Source organism: Lepidochelys olivacea (genome assembly GCF_965140295.1).
Source record: "Lepidochelys olivacea isolate rLepOli2 genome assembly, chromosome: 9".
Classification (NCBI taxonomy): domain Eukaryota; kingdom Metazoa; phylum Chordata; order Testudines; family Cheloniidae; genus Lepidochelys; species Lepidochelys olivacea.
In genome coordinates, this window is record NC_140419.1 from 98,005,840 (window position 1) to 98,023,439 (window position 17,600).

The 17,600-nt window shown below is 40.3% G+C and overlaps 1 protein-coding gene across 3 annotated transcripts in view; it reads left to right on the forward strand.

Moving 5' to 3' along the window:
• The first annotated feature begins 11,696 nt into the window (after nucleotides 1-11,696).
• Nucleotides 11,697-17,600, forward strand: part of ARHGEF6 (Rac/Cdc42 guanine nucleotide exchange factor 6) — a 60,336-nt gene continuing 54,432 nt past the window's right edge. For 2 of the 3 annotated variants that reach the window (XM_084639821.1, XM_084639822.1), the window contains exons 1-2: nucleotides 11,699-11,971; nucleotides 13,141-13,224. In XM_084639821.1, the coding sequence (XP_084495947.1) occupies nucleotides 11,807-11,971; nucleotides 13,141-13,224 (249 nt within the window). In that variant the 5' untranslated portion in view covers nucleotides 11,699-11,806. Of the gene's footprint in view, nucleotides 11,972-13,140; nucleotides 13,225-17,600 lie in introns of all 3 variants that reach the window. The other variant, XM_084639820.1, reaches the window with a different exon arrangement.

A 17,600-nucleotide genomic window follows, 5' to 3' on the forward strand; every position in this document is an offset into this window, starting at 1 on the left:
AGATCTTTTGAGTTTGCTTTTGCTGAGGTTCTCCGACTAAACTGGAACAACAAACAAATGAAGCAAAACAACTCAAGTTCTGTAGGTCATTCGCTTATTGTTTAGCATAACAAAACCTACCTCTATCACATCACTGCACATTCCCTTTAATCAGGGGCCCAGCAGGCACAGGAACAGATGTTTCCAGTTTGCTGAGACAACGGCATAAGGATGAAAGGCTCACCGAAACAAATACCTTCCCCCAAAAAGCATAAAAGTGGATGGATTATTGCTCTAACACAATTTTACCAAAAAGTCTCCAGCCAAACAGTTGCAGTAGCAAAGATATGAGTTAACTTGAATCCTGAGTGTACTTCAAAACCTAACCTAAAGCACAGAAAAGATAGGACATTCCCATTTAAAATAAACTACATGAAAAATCTATACTCTAAAAGAGAACCTGCAGAAAACATTGGCTTCTTGTTTGCGCTCTCAAATGCTGCTTTTAAAAAAACTGAAATAGGGAAGCAGGTACTGCCTTGTGCATGTGACTTTCACTGTTCATTTTAGGAAAGTTTTTTGGAGGGTTTTTAGCTGACAGTTGTGACTTACTGCGTTGGGTGTATTCACATTATTGTTGTGTTGGAATTGTCATTTAAAAGTACAGTGCCCAGGGAATTACATAGCTTCTCAATTCCCTATCAGAATGTTATAATGTTGCTTTGTAATTTATCTTGACTACTTAAAGCTATTTTGACAGGAGGAAAATATTTACTATCTAGGGTACGCTATTAATTTAGAACATTGCTTTACTCTAGGATTTGTTCCTGCATTAATTTACTCTTTCCCACTACCTATCTAGGACAGTATAATGGATGCAACAAAAAGTTGCATTCCTATTCCTCATATCCCTTTTATATATATACACACACACACTCTCTCTCCCTCCTCCCCCCCCCCCCCCCCAGAAAAGTAAAATTAGTTAAAAGATCTCCATTTCAATTTGCTGTTAGGACCAGTATTAACATCTCTAAGCCAGTGGTTCTCAGCCTTTCTACATTACTTCAGGAGTCTTTGTCTTGTATACCCCAATTTTCACCTCACTTAAAAACTACTTGCTTACAAAGTCAGACCTAAAAATACTAGTGTCTCAGCACACTATTACTGAAAAATTGCTTGCTTTCTCTTTACCATATAATTATAAAATCAATTTGAATATAAATATTTTACATTTCAGTGTATAGAGCAGCATAAACAAGTAATTGTCTGGATGAAATTCTAGCTTGTACTGACGTCACTAGTGCTTTTCTTATAGCCTGCTGTAAAAGTAGGCAAATATCTAGATGACTTGATATACGCCCTGGAAGACCTCTGCATACCCCCTGGTTGAGAACCACTGCTCTAAACCACTACTAACTGGAGCCCAGGGTCAGAGTTAAGGTACATCTGGGAACTGGGAGACCCAATTTTATTACCAGATTGGTTACAGGTGATCTTTGTGGCATTGTACAAACCACTTAATTTCAGCTTTGGTTTCCTTACCTATAAAAGTTACCAACCTCACAGTGGTAAATGGCTAAGCTGTTTGTCAAGTGCTCTGAAATCCTCTTGTGGAAGGTTTAGTACAGAATTAACTTTATCTGAGTCCAGGGCTCAAAAAAAATCTGGCCAGTGGCAAATAGGAAGGCAGATTTCTAGCCTTAATGGCTGTTAATAAAATCATCCAAAATCAGAGTAGGATGGAGGAATCTGGAAAAATACTCAACTGCTGCTTCATTTTGTGGTGCATCTCTAGTGTGAGACTGACATTTAAGTATGTTTCAGTGATGGTAATTCCACACCTGGCAGGTGAACAAACTCTTAAATTGACACTGTTTAGGAAAGTTTACAAACATCGGCAAAGGTAGACATTGATCCTTCCCTATACATTACTCACCTCCTCAAACTTCTGCCTCTGACATTAAGAGGCAGACTTCTTTCCTTGCTGAGTCCTCTTTCCCACTTGCATCAGTGGTGGGACTGGAGAGTTGAAGAGATGGTATGTTTGTTTGTTCTAGGGGCTAGGGAAGGTGAAGCTTAATATACAAAAACCCAGAGTCTTGATCAGAACATGAATTCCCCAGTCAAGAGTAAAGTGCCAAGTAAGTGGTGCAGCTTGGACTGGTTGCTAGGCTTTTGCCAAGGCATCTTGCTGGTAGAACTCACTTCTCCATCTTTCAAATCATCTGGCTTAATAGATCTAATTCTCTAGCTATATTAGATGTATTACAAAAATTGTCATGCCCTGGTAGAGTTCAGTTACTGCAGTGAGCAGTTCTACTTTTGGCAATTGAACAAGCTCCTAATGTTTTGGATAATTGAGCTGCTGCTTATGTCAAATATCTTGACTTATCTAGTGTGTACTGGACCAGGTGTAATTCAAAAGATGTTACACTTAAGCATTGTGTGAGGTCTACTGCACCCTGCTTTAGATTTAATATACACAATTTACACTCATACACCTTATTTTCCTAATTCTTTCCTCCAAGAATGGTGGCTGTGCTAATGGAGGAAACCATTGCAATGGGCATTAATGCAACAAGTCATTTGCCTCTACTTTGAAACAATTTTCATATAAACAGTGTCTTGATCCAGCTGATATACTCATCACTCCTTGTAGTCATGTTTGTCCCAGAATGCACTGGTATTCTAATAATGGTCCTAATGTTGCAGGGAACCAAAGTCACTTGCTGATCAAGTGCAGATCATTTCATGAGCGGGAAGTGAATTAGTAGAGGGGACGTGTAGCTGCAATGTTTTTGTTCCCACGGTTGCATCACCAGTTCAATTTGGTCTGAAAACTTTGTCCTATTTGTTAGTTAATTCAGTAAGTTATAACGTTTGCACATTCCAGGTACAATTAGTGTAAGAGCTGTGCATGTCTTGGGGCACACTCAAATGTTCCAACCTAGTGGGTTTTGCCATCATCTCTTCTTGTGTGAAAAGGGTGCTGAAGAGCATTTAGCTTCTTGAAGTCTAGCCTAAACCGGAGAAGAAACTGCATTACCTCACTGTTTTGCAATACACAATGTACTAACACATTTCCTTTCTTCAGTTACAGAGTGACTGGAAGAAAGCGGTGGAACAATGGATGCGTATTGGGAAATCTAAGGATAACTAGTGCAACACAAATTTTAACCACCTCTAAAAGTGGTCTTGGCCAGCAAGCATTCAGTGTGTGCAGATGTTAATGTTAGCTTTGAAGAAAAAGGTGTTAATTGCCATTTTAGAGCTGTTCTCATTGGAGCATGAAAGGTTACTAATGGGAACATCTGAGAGGAGTATCTCCTTTATAGATGAAAAGTGTGAACTAAGTGGTGGTTGTCTGGCTTTTGTAACAGTCCACTTCCAAGAAGTAAGCGTGGGTGTCATCTTGATGCTGCAGCAGAACAAATTTTAGTAGCTGTGTTACTAAATTTTAGTAACTACTAAATTTGTACTAATTTGTAACACAGCTACTAAAATACTAAATTTTAGTAGCTGTGTTACAAATTTTAGTAGCTGTGCTACTGTTAGCTCTTGTCTATGCTGCAGTTTCTTATCCGGAAAAGGCAGCTTTTTTCAGCAAAACAGAGCAGGTGTAAACACTGCAATGCCACTTTTAGTGACAAAACTCTTCAGTTTTGGCGGCGAAGTTAAAGCAACAAAGTGTCAGTATAGATGCTGCTGTTCATTATATTGGCGGTACGGCCTTCCCCAGTATCTTTCAGTGCCTGCCATGACTGCTCTGCTCACTGTTTGGAACTCTGCTGCCCTGCACGCATGTGCCCCTCCCCTTTCAATGCTCCAGGAAGTTCTGGAATTTCTGACATTGAGAGCTCTGGCAGCAAAGAGCAAATCATTAATATGGAATGCTGCTATCTCCTGTACTAGGAACATAGAGGCAGGTGTGTGCGTGTGGAAAAGTGCTGTGCTGTACAGAACCAGGTGGGAGCTAATGAGGGAGGGTGTCTCCGTGCCTCAGGACTGGCTGCTTCTAGCAGCTGTCTGAACTTAAAGACAGCATGCCGACATACTACCACTCTCCCCATACGCTTCAGTTGAAAAACAGATGGCAATCTAGTAGGATGCCCAAGGAACCATGAGCTTGAGGAACCTGCATCGTGTGGTGCTGTACCTGCCCTGTGAGACATTGCAAATCCTTCCTAAAGCAACCTGTGGTGGGTTGCACAGTGGATAGCTACCCATAGTGCACTGCTGTCAGTGCAAGAGCTGCTAGTGTGGATGCGCTCAGCTGACACAAGGAGCATAGCATGGACGCACAACAGCAATTTAACGGGAGTGGCATAACTTTTGTTGATAAAACTCTGTATTGTCAACAGCCTTAGTGAACAGTTTGCGGAAACTGTCCCTCTGAGCTGAAAATGGAGTAAGTTACTTAAGCAAAAGCAGCTGCCCACTTTGCCCACTCACAGTGGTGGGGTGGGGGGAGGACTTGCAAACACAAGAACCGTTTTTGTTTCACTGTTTTCTGCATGGAAAATTAAGTTGCCTAACCTTTAAATCTTTTTGGAGGGTAGGAGTCGGAGAGTCAAAGGCAATATTCATGAACCTAAAATGAGGTGTAGAGGACTTCTGGGGAAAGTTCAAATCCATCCTTAGAGTTATTGGTGCCCTTGTACCAGCTAGCATCTTTCATAAATGATTACTTCCAAATGTGATCCAAGATAGAGATAATTAGTTTGTATGGAATCTTGTCTTTAAGTACATCTTTAGGTTGTCTGTATTGCATTTGTACTCTGTATTACACGTTTATTGCTTATTTTGCCAATATATGGTAGAAGTGAAATCCAGTTTTCAAGCATCAGTAATCCTATATGCCATCCCTCATCTTTCTCATTGGTGAAGATGCAGTGTCATGGTTAATAAATTTTACATTGACTGAACGTGTGATAGATGCAAAGTGGTGTAAGTGAAGCAGGTAGCTTCAGTTTACAAATTTGGTCATTGAAAATGTTTGTGCCTGTCTGGACAGCTAGGTCAGGGACAAAGTATGGCTTGAAATGAAGATACTAACTTTCTATGTGAAGTACTATACAAATTTGAGTTCAACACTGCATTTTAACTAGATCCTACAGAAACAACTGAAGCTGTATGTTCATTCAGTTGGGGTGGGGGGACCTAACTCTAAAACTTAAAGGTGACTGGCAGGATTGTTAAGCAAAATATCCACCTAGTGTTTATCCTGTGCACCCAAACTCCAATGTGTGTGTTCCCTGGTACCCAGTATCTACCTCCTAAAAATCCAGCTTCCCCCCCACTTCTGCAGTTGATCTAGCTAATGTGGATGCAAAAAATTTTCACTCTGCTTTCAGGTAGGCTGGGAGTTTAGTGATTAGTATCTGGAAGTTCTGGATGGTGGACTTAGCTTTGAGTCTATGCAATTTGTAGTAAGAGTGCTGCTGTAGAGTTTTAGGTCCTTGGGTTGTAGACTTCTATATTGATATGGACATTAAAGGTGCACAACTCCTGGAATATTAAACAAAATCCAGTTTTTTGCTTGGAATAGTTCTGATCTCTGATGGGAAGTGGCTAGTTACATATAATACAACGAACCTTTGTACTATGTACGTTACAAGTAATTCTCTTCTAAATTCTGATGCTAGTCTTCGCATTTCATAATTTTTAAGCAAGTATAAGGTTTATGGAACTCTTGAAGTGTCTGATTTAGAGCACATTAACTACTGAATAATACCTCAGTTTAGTTCTATACCTGCCTCTATTCTTGTACATGTTTTCTTTAGTTATGTAAAGCTTTCCCAGTTCCCACATGTTCTCTTTATATTATGGTCAGTTTTGTCAAACAGTCTTAATGAATAGCTGTACCCACCCCTTTCAATTCACTTTGTCAGCTGACCACCAAAATCAGCCCGATGGACTCTTGATTATGTTCAGTAGCTGTGTTTTCAGTACTCAGGATTCTGCTACCAAAGAATCCATATCACTAGTTTAGGTGAGCAACTTGAGGCGTGCCGGTGGGGCTTCCTTTGCTAGCACTCATGGAAAGATAAAGGTGACACACTCATCACTAATTTTTAAATCTTTGCCTTAAGTCTTTCGGGCTGCCTTTATATATCATGAAAGAAAGGGCACCAGTTTATTTTTCTCTGCACAGGTTAGCTTTCAAACTTTATTAATTCAGGGTCAGATTTATTTTTTTTAAAAATGCAGTTGCATCCAAATAACCATGAAGGAATGGCTGCTTATTCAGGCAATCTTGGTAATTGTGGATGCAGATCAGGCATTAAAAAAATAAACTCATGGGGTCTACAAAAAACCCATGGCACTGCTGTACTCCCCCTTCAAAAAAAAGTTTATTTTTTAAAGTATTAAATGTCTAGGTCCCTGGGGATGCATTTCCTCAAATGTAAAATCTAGTTTGGGAATATTAACTCTGGAGAAACAATTACAGCTAGGTATTTTTCCTTTTGATGAACAACATGTTTAAGATAGACTGAATATCTTTTTGAAAGGCATTGATAATTATCTAAACCAGGGGAGCTTGTATTTTTGTCAGTTGGTGTCTCAGTAGACTAATGAGCATTTTCAGGTTACCTTAAATTCCAAATACAGGTATTTGGTGGAAGAAAAAATGTCTTAACACCAAAGATTAAAAACTGATGCAAATAATTGTACTGTGTTAAACTGAAATACTACACAGTTGTCCATAAGAGATAAAAATAAAATATAAAACTGGGGATCACACTTCTATGAGAGAGAGGCCTTGTAATGGGCTACAAATTTGAAGCTTGCAGTCCATGTTTTCATGGCAAGAGGCATGTGATTAAATGTTACTGGTTGTGCAGCTTAGATTGTGAGCTTGTTCGTCTGCTCCAATATTGCTACTACGGCACCTGCTTTCACGTTACACATCTCCAGCAGCTGCCATCTTTTTAAGTATCCTCTCAAACATGTTTCCATCTCTTCTTTCCCCTACTAGTGTGTTAAACAATTACTAGGGTTAAAATACTTCATGCCTTCCTGCTTACTGCAGTGTGTTGCCTTACAGCTTACCGGCTAAATAGGGCTGTTGATTAGGAAGTAAATTCAAGCCATCTTTAAAATAATCCATAGGGGGAGTCACTGACTAATGTTATCCTCAAAACTCTTAGCTGGTGTGCCTTTCTAAAATTGTCTGTCAGTGCTGGAAAAATTAATCTTGAAAATGCAAACCATTTGTAAACTATTGCGTTGATGCCTGCCGTCGCCTGCAGGCAGCCTGAAACAGCTGAGTGTTGTGAAATGCTCCACTCCACGTTCAGTGTGAATTCAAATGTCTTGATTATAAAAATCAGCTATTATTAATTGCTCATGTCTTTAGAAAAGACATCTAGTTTAATGTGCTTATCCAAAACTGCCACACCTTTAGGTGTCAAAAGCCTCTGTCTGCCAAGCTGGCAAAACAGAAGGTTCTGATAACTTCTTCGGCAGGTCTATACTACAGGCCTATATCTGTGTAACTATGTAGTTTGAGCAATATCGTTCTACCAACCTAACCCCTTGTGGAGACAGCGCTATGTCAAGGAGAGAGCTTCTCCTGTCAACATAGTTGCCACCCCTCGAGGTGGATGATTAACAACACCAATGGGAGCTCTCAGGCACAGTGCAGTTGCGCCCTGTGCCGCTCTAGCATTGTACATGAAGACAAGTCCTTTCATGCAGCTAGGTGTTGTCATTGGAAAAACAGTAGGAATAGCTTAGAAAAAATTGGGACTCAGTACATATTTTTAAAATACATTTCATACCCAATTCAGTAAATAAAAACCTTCTGATCTGAAGTTGCTGCAGAACTTCTACTTGTGTGCTGAAGAATTCAGACTTGCAAGCTATGTGAGGTGCCCAACTGTTGTAGTCCCCGTTGAAAGTCCCAGGATTAATATGGTAGACTGGTATTGGATCCTTGTGCAAAATTGCCTACAAATTGGAAAAATTGCGTTTAGCTAACCAAGTTTTGTTTCAAAATGAAGTTGGTTTCAGGAAAGTGTGTCCTTTTAACTCACATGTAAGCCAGCAAGCTGTGCAGGAATGTAGGCTACAATTTTCATAGAATCAGAATATCAGGGTTGGAAGGGACCCCTGAAGGTCATCTAGTCCAACCCCCTGCTCGAAACAGGACCAATTCCCAGTTAAATCATCCCAGCCAGGGCTTTGTCAAGCCTGACCTTAAAAACCTCTAAGGAAGGAGATTCTACCACCTCCCTAGGTAACGCATTCCAGTGTTTCACCACCCTCTTAGTGAAAAAGTTTTTCCTAATATCCAGTCTAAACCTCCCCCACTGCAACTTGAGACCATTACTCCTCCTTCTGTCATCTGCTACCACTGAGAACAGTCTAGAGCCATCCTCTTTGGAACCCCCTTTCAGGTAGTTGAAAGCAGCTATCAAATCCCCCCTCATTCTTCTCTTCTGCAGGCTAAACAATCCCAGCTCCCTCAGCCTCTCCTCATAACTCATGTGTTCTAGACCCCTAATCATTTTTGTTGCCCTTCGCTGGACTCTCTCCAATTTATCCACATCCTTCTTGAAGTGTGGGGCCCAAAACTGGACACAGTACTCCAGATGAGGCCTCACCAATGTCGAATAGAGGGGAACGATCACGTCCCTCGATCTGCTCGCTATGCCCCTACTTATACATCCCAAAATGCCATTGGTCTTCTTGGCAACAAGGGCACACTGCTGACTCATATCCAGCTTCTCGTCCACTGTCACCCCTAGGTCCTTTTCCACAGAACTGCTGCCTAGCTATTCGGTCCCTAGTCTGTAGCGGTGCATTGGATTCTTCCATCCTAAGTGCAGGACCCTGCACTTACCCTTATTGAACCTCATCAGATTTCTTTTGGCCCAATCCTCCAATTGGTCTAGGTCCTTCTGTATCCTATCCCTCCCCTCCAGCATATCTACCACTCCTCCCAGTTTAGTATCATCCGCAAATTTGCTGAGAGTGCAATCCACACCATCCTCCAGATCATTTATGAAGATATGGAACAAAACTGGCCCCAGGACCGACCCTTGGGGCACTCCACTTGATACCGGCTGCCAACTAGACATGGAGCCATTGATCACTACCCGTTGAGCCCGACAATCTAGCCAGCTTTCTACCCACCTTATAGTGCATTCATCCAGCCCATACTTCCTTAACTTGCTGACAAGAATACTGTGGGAGACCGTGTCAAAAGCTTTGCAAAAGTCAAGAAACAAAGCTGACAGAAGTGATTGTGGACGTGTGGGGGGGTTGCTCAATTTGTAACACATTATGGGGGTTTGATTTTTTAGAAGTGCTGAGGACTTTCATGAAAGTTGGGCATTGTTTGTACATTAGACACCCAAAACCACTAGTCATCTGTGAAAGTCTTGGCTGCTGCTTACTGGTTCTGGGGCTGTTACCAGAAGATTTTGAAAAATAAAATCACAGGAAATGGAATAACATTTAAAATTGAGAGGATCACAAGAAGCAATAGAATGGGGCTTTATTCCTGTGGAGAATCACATTTTTGAAAAGATGGGGAGTCTGAACTCACGTTAGAAGTTCCAGTGTATAGTAGAAATATATAGTTACTGAAATACCTGCCCACTCTCCTACCATGAAAACGCCACTTCATCGGATGCATGGGGGGGGGGGAGATTTTATATACACAGAGAACATGAAACAATGGGTGTTACCATACAGACTGTAACAAGAGTGATCGAGACAGGATACAGACTAACGCGGCTGCTACTCTGAAATCTGAGAATAGACTCCCACATTGTAAGCTAAACAGGAAAGGAGGTACAAGTTCCACATGCAGAAATGGTCATGCAATTGTGTATCTGCAATTGCTTGGGTAACTACAGGAACATTTTTGCATGTGGACCTTAGTGGTTCAAATAACGTCACGCTTTCCTTGAAAATGGCACCTGTAGTAGTAGGCCTCAAACTGTCCATTAGTAATAAAACTTTATTTTCAAATAGAGCTTATTCCTGCTGAGTGTTTCTCCCCAGCTGAGCTGTCAGTTACTGTTTTGAAGGCGATAGCTAGATGTATCCAGATGACCATTTCTGACTGACGCTTGGTGAGCCAGATTCCCTCTGCCATTGGGAAGCATGAACTTGTTACTGAATAAGATGCAGGTTCTGGCTCTGCTGGTACAAGCTCTGAAGAGAACAGAAGAAAGGACAGTTGCCCTCTTCTAAATTACAACAAGCTCTTACACTAATAGAATGGGCTTTACTCAGGGCCATCCTTAGGATTTATGGGGCCCTACACAGTATTATTAAATGCCTGTAGACCCCCAGAAGAACCTTCCTCCCCGCCACCATTGTTGACACACCAAGCTTTGTATGCGGCAGACGCTGCAGCAGCCTGGGGTGGGAGGGAGGGACAAGACAGCAAAGTATACTGAGCTGTCCAGCCTGCCTCACGGTGGCGAAGAACAACAGTTCCCTGCAGAAACCCCCAAAACCTGTTCCTCATGCAGAATGCACTGTGCTGGCACATTTGGTTCTGTGAATATGGCCCTTGCCTAAGGAGACTGCAGTGTGCGCTGGGTGTGCAGGAGCCAACCTGCTGTTCTGGTGGTGCCCCAAATTTTTGGGTTCCGTATGCAGCCACCTAGGCTGTATATGCCTAAGAATGGCCCTGGCTTTACTTTGTCCCAGATCTGTGCTGGGGAGGAGGGATAGCTTGGTGGTTTGAGAATTGGCTTGCTAAACCCAGGGTTGTGAGTTCAATCCTTGAGGGAGCTATTTAGGGATCTGGGGATTGGTCCTTCTTTGAGCAGCTGGTTGGACTAGATGACCTCCTGAGGTCTCTTCCAACCCTGATATTCTATGCGAGTTCTTTATGCACACTGCAACTTTTAACTTTCCAAAGTACAGTGGAGTAGTTCATATGTGTTTTAGTATGGTGTGTCCTGAGTAGAACTTGTTGAAAAATTGTTTAAACTCTTGTTTCCAGTGGAAAGTGTGCTTTCTTCTATGTTGTTTTGTGAAACTTCGTATTCTTATCAGTATTTTTATCTAAAATGTTCATTTATCATTTTTCTGTGCTCAGAATAACTTCAACAGTGATATTTTTAACAAGGGGTGTGTGTGTGTGTGTGTGTGTGTACACGGAGGGGAGGGCAGAAGAAATCTCACCATATGGCTAAACTGCCTGAAAAGCTCGTATTTCAGATTTTGAAAATGGAAAGATTCAATGTGTTCTATAAACACTTTATGTAAGATTTGTAAAAATTATCTCTCAAAAAATAAAGTTATTTAAAAATGTTTTATTGATTTTTTTCAATTAAATTTTCAAGCTCTTAATTATTGACAGCAGTCCTGATTCTGCACACACTTGCAAACACTTAAACATATGCATAACTTTACTCACATGTATTGCTATTGACTTCAGTGGGACTATACACAAGGGTAATTATATACTTAAGATCTTGCAGGGTTGCTCCCCTATATTAGGATAAATTACTCAGATAAGATACTGATGGATGTGATATAAATATCTAAACAGAGAGGATATTCATTTTTATTTACAAGCAACCGTTCAACCCAAAAGTTCTACTTACTTTCACCATATTTAAGCACAATAATACAGGACCTGAAACCATTTATACAGCCACAAACTTGTTTCTTCATTTAGAATGAGCATAGCTTCTGTTTTTTTAAAAATCACAAGTTCAGAGGCTTTCAATGCAGAGTTAAAAGTTGTTTCAAGCTTTCGCTCTGCAGTCAGAAGAGGCAGGAAGATGCAATCACGGATGTGGGTTAGGGTTTGTAGCTGCACTAAACTGTAGTGAAGGCAGAATTCTTAACGATGAATTCAGAAGAGCGAATCGTGACATGGCTTATTTCATTAGGAGTTTTAAATTCCCCCAAAAAGATTATAGGTGATCCAGAGCAGTTCTTGAAAGCTTCTCTGAAAGATGGAGTAGTACTTTGCAAATTGGTTAATCGGCTTCTTCCAGGATCTGTGGAAAAGGTAACAACTTAAGTGTATTTTGGTAGTCACTATGGCAGGAGCATCTTGCTACACTGTGCTGCATGTCTCTAATACTCTGAGAAACCAGAGCATGATATTTTACCAGCAGGCACTGTTTCTAATGACTGTTTTTGGAGGAGGGAAGAAAGGAAAGATGCCATCTGTTTTTCAGAGAGACTTCAGTATGTTATCTTGTGTCAAAGTTACTGTATTGTTAGTTGGATTTAAGTAAAATATATAAATTTGGATTGTAGCTTTTTAAAATTTTGTAATCTCTTGGAGAAATTTTGTCAGCAACAAGAAACAAAACAAAAAAAGCATATTGCTTATATTTACAGTTGGAATTGGCTGAATTATGCATGCATGGCGTAAGTCCTGGCATGACTTTTATGCATGCTCTTGTATTTGAAGTAGAAATATTTACTCAACCAGAGGTCAAATCTCCAAGTCTTAGATAATGTATCTATGACTTGTAAATATAATGCTTGAATTTTAAAGACAATTCCATAAAGAATGTACTAATATCTTGCTAACCAGGAAACATAATAGAGAAGGGACTCAAATAGGAATAAAAGTACCTTTCATCAGTGCCAGTTTGTATTTGGTCTGGCCAATACATTTGCAATGTTTTGAAGCTGCTAAACCAAATCAGTACATTGTGTTATAGTTTTATTTGGTACGTAGGCAGACAGTTCAAATCAGCAATAAGTAACTGCAAACAGAAAAGCGGAAGGAGCTTGATGAGAGATAGGAAATGGCAACACAGAGGACAGGCTGTCAGTAAAATGATAGAAAAAACAGATTCCTCCCCATCCTATAAAACAGGAACCTTTAAAAAAATAAGTTGAACTAGCTGGATATATGTCTCCATTTATGTATGTAGTGGTGGTTTTGGGCAGTGTGCTGATAAAGGTCAAGCTTCTCACTATCACTTAGGGCAGTGTCATATGCTGACATTCAAAACAATATGCCGACCATTTAGATTTATGCATCATTTCCTCCAGTGGCTCTTCCTGGTTCAACAGCTTGCCTACCACCCCCGAGCCTCCCCCTAAAAAGCTTCTCTAATTCAGAATAAGATGCACATTGTCAAATATCCATGCAAGTCTGGTGAGCAGAGACTTTCCTGATAGTAATACAATAATCATGTCTGGGTTTTGTTTCTTTAGTATTGTCTGGAGCCCAAAAATGAAGCAGATTGCATCAGCAACATTCAGGAGTTCTTAAAAGTCTGTGCCACACTTAAAGTGGAGGTAAGTTATTCCACTTATCTCCATTACACTTTATAAAATGATTATTCTGCTAATCTATTTCCCTTGTGAATGTTCCTAAATGAGATCACTTAGCAGGAGATTAAATTGATCATTATTGGTAATCTCTTGTTTTAGTAAAATACATGAGTTTGAATTCCTTAATATTCGGGACAGGGATTCAGAGAAATTTTGCAAATGTAATAGTGTCTCAGAGTTGAATAGACTACCTTTCAAGCCTTTGAGATGGAGCTAAATGTTGAAATAGGAACATGTACTAAAAATAACATTCTTTCTAGAGAGAGCTGAGGAGTTTGATCCTGTTGAAGATTTTTTGGTACTAAAGAAAAATTCATTCAATCCTCAGCCCTGCTTTAGTTTTCCTTATATTGTAGTAATATTAAGACTACTTTACATTTATCCAAGGCCTTTCCTCACAAAGGGTTCTTGTGTTAATTGTGATAGAATAAATGGTTCCAGAGAGTCAAAAGTAATAACATGACCCTGTCTCCGTTCAACACTAAACGGTTAAATAAAACTTCCGATTTTGAGTACAGAGACCTTGGCCTACTTAGTCCCATGGCAAACATACTAGAAAATTCATGCCAAAGTCTAGAAATTTGTTGATCAGGATACACAGGAGAAAAAAGAATCAGAAGAAGACATTTTGGAATTCAAATTGATGGGTTAACAGAACAAACTTAATCAGAACCTATCTAAATCCCTTTTTCACATAGAGCATGTGTTAGTCTTTCTTTGTCAGGTAGTCCTTCTTAGTGGGGAAGAAAGGGTTGGAACCTTTTATAAACTTTCACCTACTTTCCAACAGCTAAACTTACAATTGGGGTAGGCCTGATAAACCCCGGTTATGACAACAGGATCCTAAAATGCTTTACAGATATTGGGCCTGATTCTGCAAAACATATTTGTATAGATGTAGCCTTTACTCACACACAAAAAGTCAATGAAATCAAAGGAATTACTTACGTAAATATCATCTGATTAAATGAGTAGGGGTTGCAGAATGTGCCTTTTATATGGTCCCAAAGAGTGCAAGCTGATTCCTGTGCCCAAGCCTAGCCCCAATGTGAGTGGAAGAGTGTGCCCACCCACAAAAGGTTGTGGGATCAGGGCCTAAATGACTGTGCTGATTCTTCAAAATAGAAGTTCAGTTAATTTTGCTATATACTTTCAGACTGGTCATGTGGCATCCCTTGAGTTTTTAAAAAAAAAAAAAAAAAAAAAGCCTCTTATTTCACACAAAGGACATCTTGCCATGGAAGTTTATTTGAAAATTTGGCATTAACTTCCTCAGAGTGCTAATGATGAGTCTGAGGAAAAAATACTGTTTTCAAGGGAAATAAGTAGAGCTGGTTGGGAATTTTTCGACAACTTTTTTTTGTCAGAAAATGCTGATTTGTGGAAAAGTGTCAGTTTAGACTAAACTTTCTTCTGGAAGGCTTCTCGGGTTCAGGACGGAATTTCTGGTCAAAATGAGGGAGAAAGAGAGACCCATATCAGAATATCCACTCACCTGGGATGTGGAAGAATTACTCCAAATCAGACAGAGTAGGAGCTTGAACCAAAGTTACCTACATCCCCGATAAGTGCCCTAACCACTGGACTGGTGGCTATTCTGTATATTAACTGAAGCACATGGCATTAATAAAAAGCCATTATTTAAACAATTTCTTGGTTTTCACATAATTATTAGAAATCCTAGAAACAGTCATACTGTAAAAACATTTCTAAAAACAGGAATTTTGCTTTTCCTTAACTTTAGCACAAAGGCGTCAGATACTGCAAAGCCTTACTCACTCGGGTACCACCAGTGAATTTTACTTATGGAAAGTATCGTCTCTGAGGCCAATATGAGAATTGGCACTTCAAAATTTGAAAAATGTAAATTAGCTCTATAGTTAGTCAAAAAATGGGAATTTAGAAAAAAAAAACCATCTTTTCCCCCATTTTTTCCCAATTTCAATATTCTGTCTAAATTGGAAGAATTTCAGCCAGCTGTATTCAGTGGGAGGAGATGGGGAGGGAGATGGAATGACCAGTAAAAGTGAAGTCATTAATAGAGGAGCTCCTTCCAGATTTGGATTGAGAGACAGTGGCAGAGGGGTCTGCACTTACCAGTACCTGTGTTTCATTTCTGCTATGCATAAAGCTAGAGAGGATTCCATGCTCAGGGCTGTCTGACCAGCACCTTTCACAAGCATTACTTTCACTTGGAAAAAAAACAACTAGCTTTGGGACCCCCCTGCAGCAGCTGTTTACAAATGCAAGAGCAAGTCTGAACTATGAGGATGTACACCTGAGCTTCAGCACTGATGAAAGTCATGGAAACCATGGCCTGCAAAGTATCGGGGTGGCACTTGGAGAATGGAGATAAAGGAGCACAAAAGAGGAAATTTGGTTGGGCAAGGCAGCAGTATGTGAGAGGCAACATCTGGATGGCGAACTTTGTGAGATGTAGGGATGGGTTGCTTTCCTCAGGGAAAGCTCAGACTCCCTCAGGCATGAGGGAAACGGCAAGCCTAGGATAGAAAATACAGAGAAGAGATGGAGAGAAGGAAGAAGAGAGAAAAAGAGTGGAAGGAAGGAAAGAAAAAAGACAGGATTTTGTATGCCATCTTGGTATTACATAATCCACAATAAACTCCCCACCTCAGCATACCCCAGGCTTGTTCTGAAAGGACCATTTCTAGGGAGCAAGAAGATTTCGGCTGATTCCTTATTTTCTCTGTTGGGACTGCTGGGTGTGAATTACACTGGTGGTCTCTTGTGGAGTAACACCTGAACCTGACCGCCATGAACCGGAGTCAGAACACCAACTGTCCTCCACAGATCACTGGAAAGCCATTGAGTGTTCATGACGTACAGTCACTATTGACTTTGAGTTCAAATGTGTAAACTCTTTTCCCACCCACCGTGATTCAGATGTGAGGCAGGGCTGTGTAAGAACCACCTACATTTGGTTAGGTGATACAAAGCAAGGAGAAAGCTCCTGTAGAGACTCACCAGATACCATGTACTCACATGTTTAAGGACACACTTAAAAGTCCAAGCTGGACGGAGTGATAAAAAGCGGCTCTTATCCCTTTTCCCATCCCCATTCTCTTAAGCAAACTCATCTCCTGAAATCCTGTTCCTTTTGAGGTTATCAGCTTCTGCACTTTCTGTCTACCTCATGTCATAACATTTTGTTGGTGACTTCACATCGGTTTCCACAGCAATAGTGACACCACAAGCAAATCAAGGATAAGTTTATTCAGGTGGAGAATAAACAGTAATATCTATTTTTGGTACCTACCATTACCATATTCTTTGAGTTCCTCACAAGCTTTAATGTATTTATCCTCACACCATCCCTGTGTGAGAGGGCAGTTCTATTCTCCTCATACGGACAGGGAACTGAGACCCAGAGAGACTGAGTGACTTGCCCAAGGTCATGCAGGACATCTATCATGGAGCAAGGAATTGAATTTGGGTCTCCTGAATCCCAAATTTGCACCCTAGCCACTGGGCCATCCTTCCTCTCCAGTAGATTATTACATTTTACCTTTACATGCTTATGTGCAACTCCTAGCATGCACACACATGAGAAGGCTGAATTTGACTGGATGTTTGTTTATTTTAACAAGAAAGAGAACTTTATTTAGCAAGGTAAAATGGTTATTGGTGTGACAAAATAGTTCCTACAAATGGCTGGATTTCTGAACCAAGCCAGGTACCTGCAACATTAATCAGATATTTGGATTAAATCATATAGTCAAGAGTCAATATCTGGATAGTAGAGTATGGAACTTTGGTGTTGCAGTTCTGAGCAGTTGGAAATCTGGGCTGCAAGCTCTAAGGCCCTGATCCTGTAAACACTTTTGCATGTGCTTAACTTTAAGCATATGAGTTAGTCTCATTGACTTCAGTGGAACTACAAATCGGCTTAAAGTAAAACATGTACAGAAGTGTGCAGCAGGATTGGGGCCAAAATTTTGGTTTTTATATTAGCTCTCAGTCCAATACTTCCATGAGCCATTTCCTTTCCAAAATGCAGCCAAATACTTTACTGAAGTGTACTGGGAATTTCACACTTCATGGAAGCAGGGTTGTAATTGAACATATGGACAGGAAGAGCCAGGAGGCTTTGAGGTTGCTGTTTGGGGCAATATTTTATTTTTTTAAATGTCACTTCCTTGATTAAATTGTGATTCTTTCCCAGGGCTTTGAATAGCAATTTGTCTCTCTTTTTAAGAAGTTTAGAAAAGCTGACACTTTTTCATTTTAACAGTCTGTTGTCTCTTTGCCTTTGTTCTCTTGATATTGGGCTTTTATTGGATTTTTTCTGCCTTTATCCCACCTGGTTATTCGATCCATAT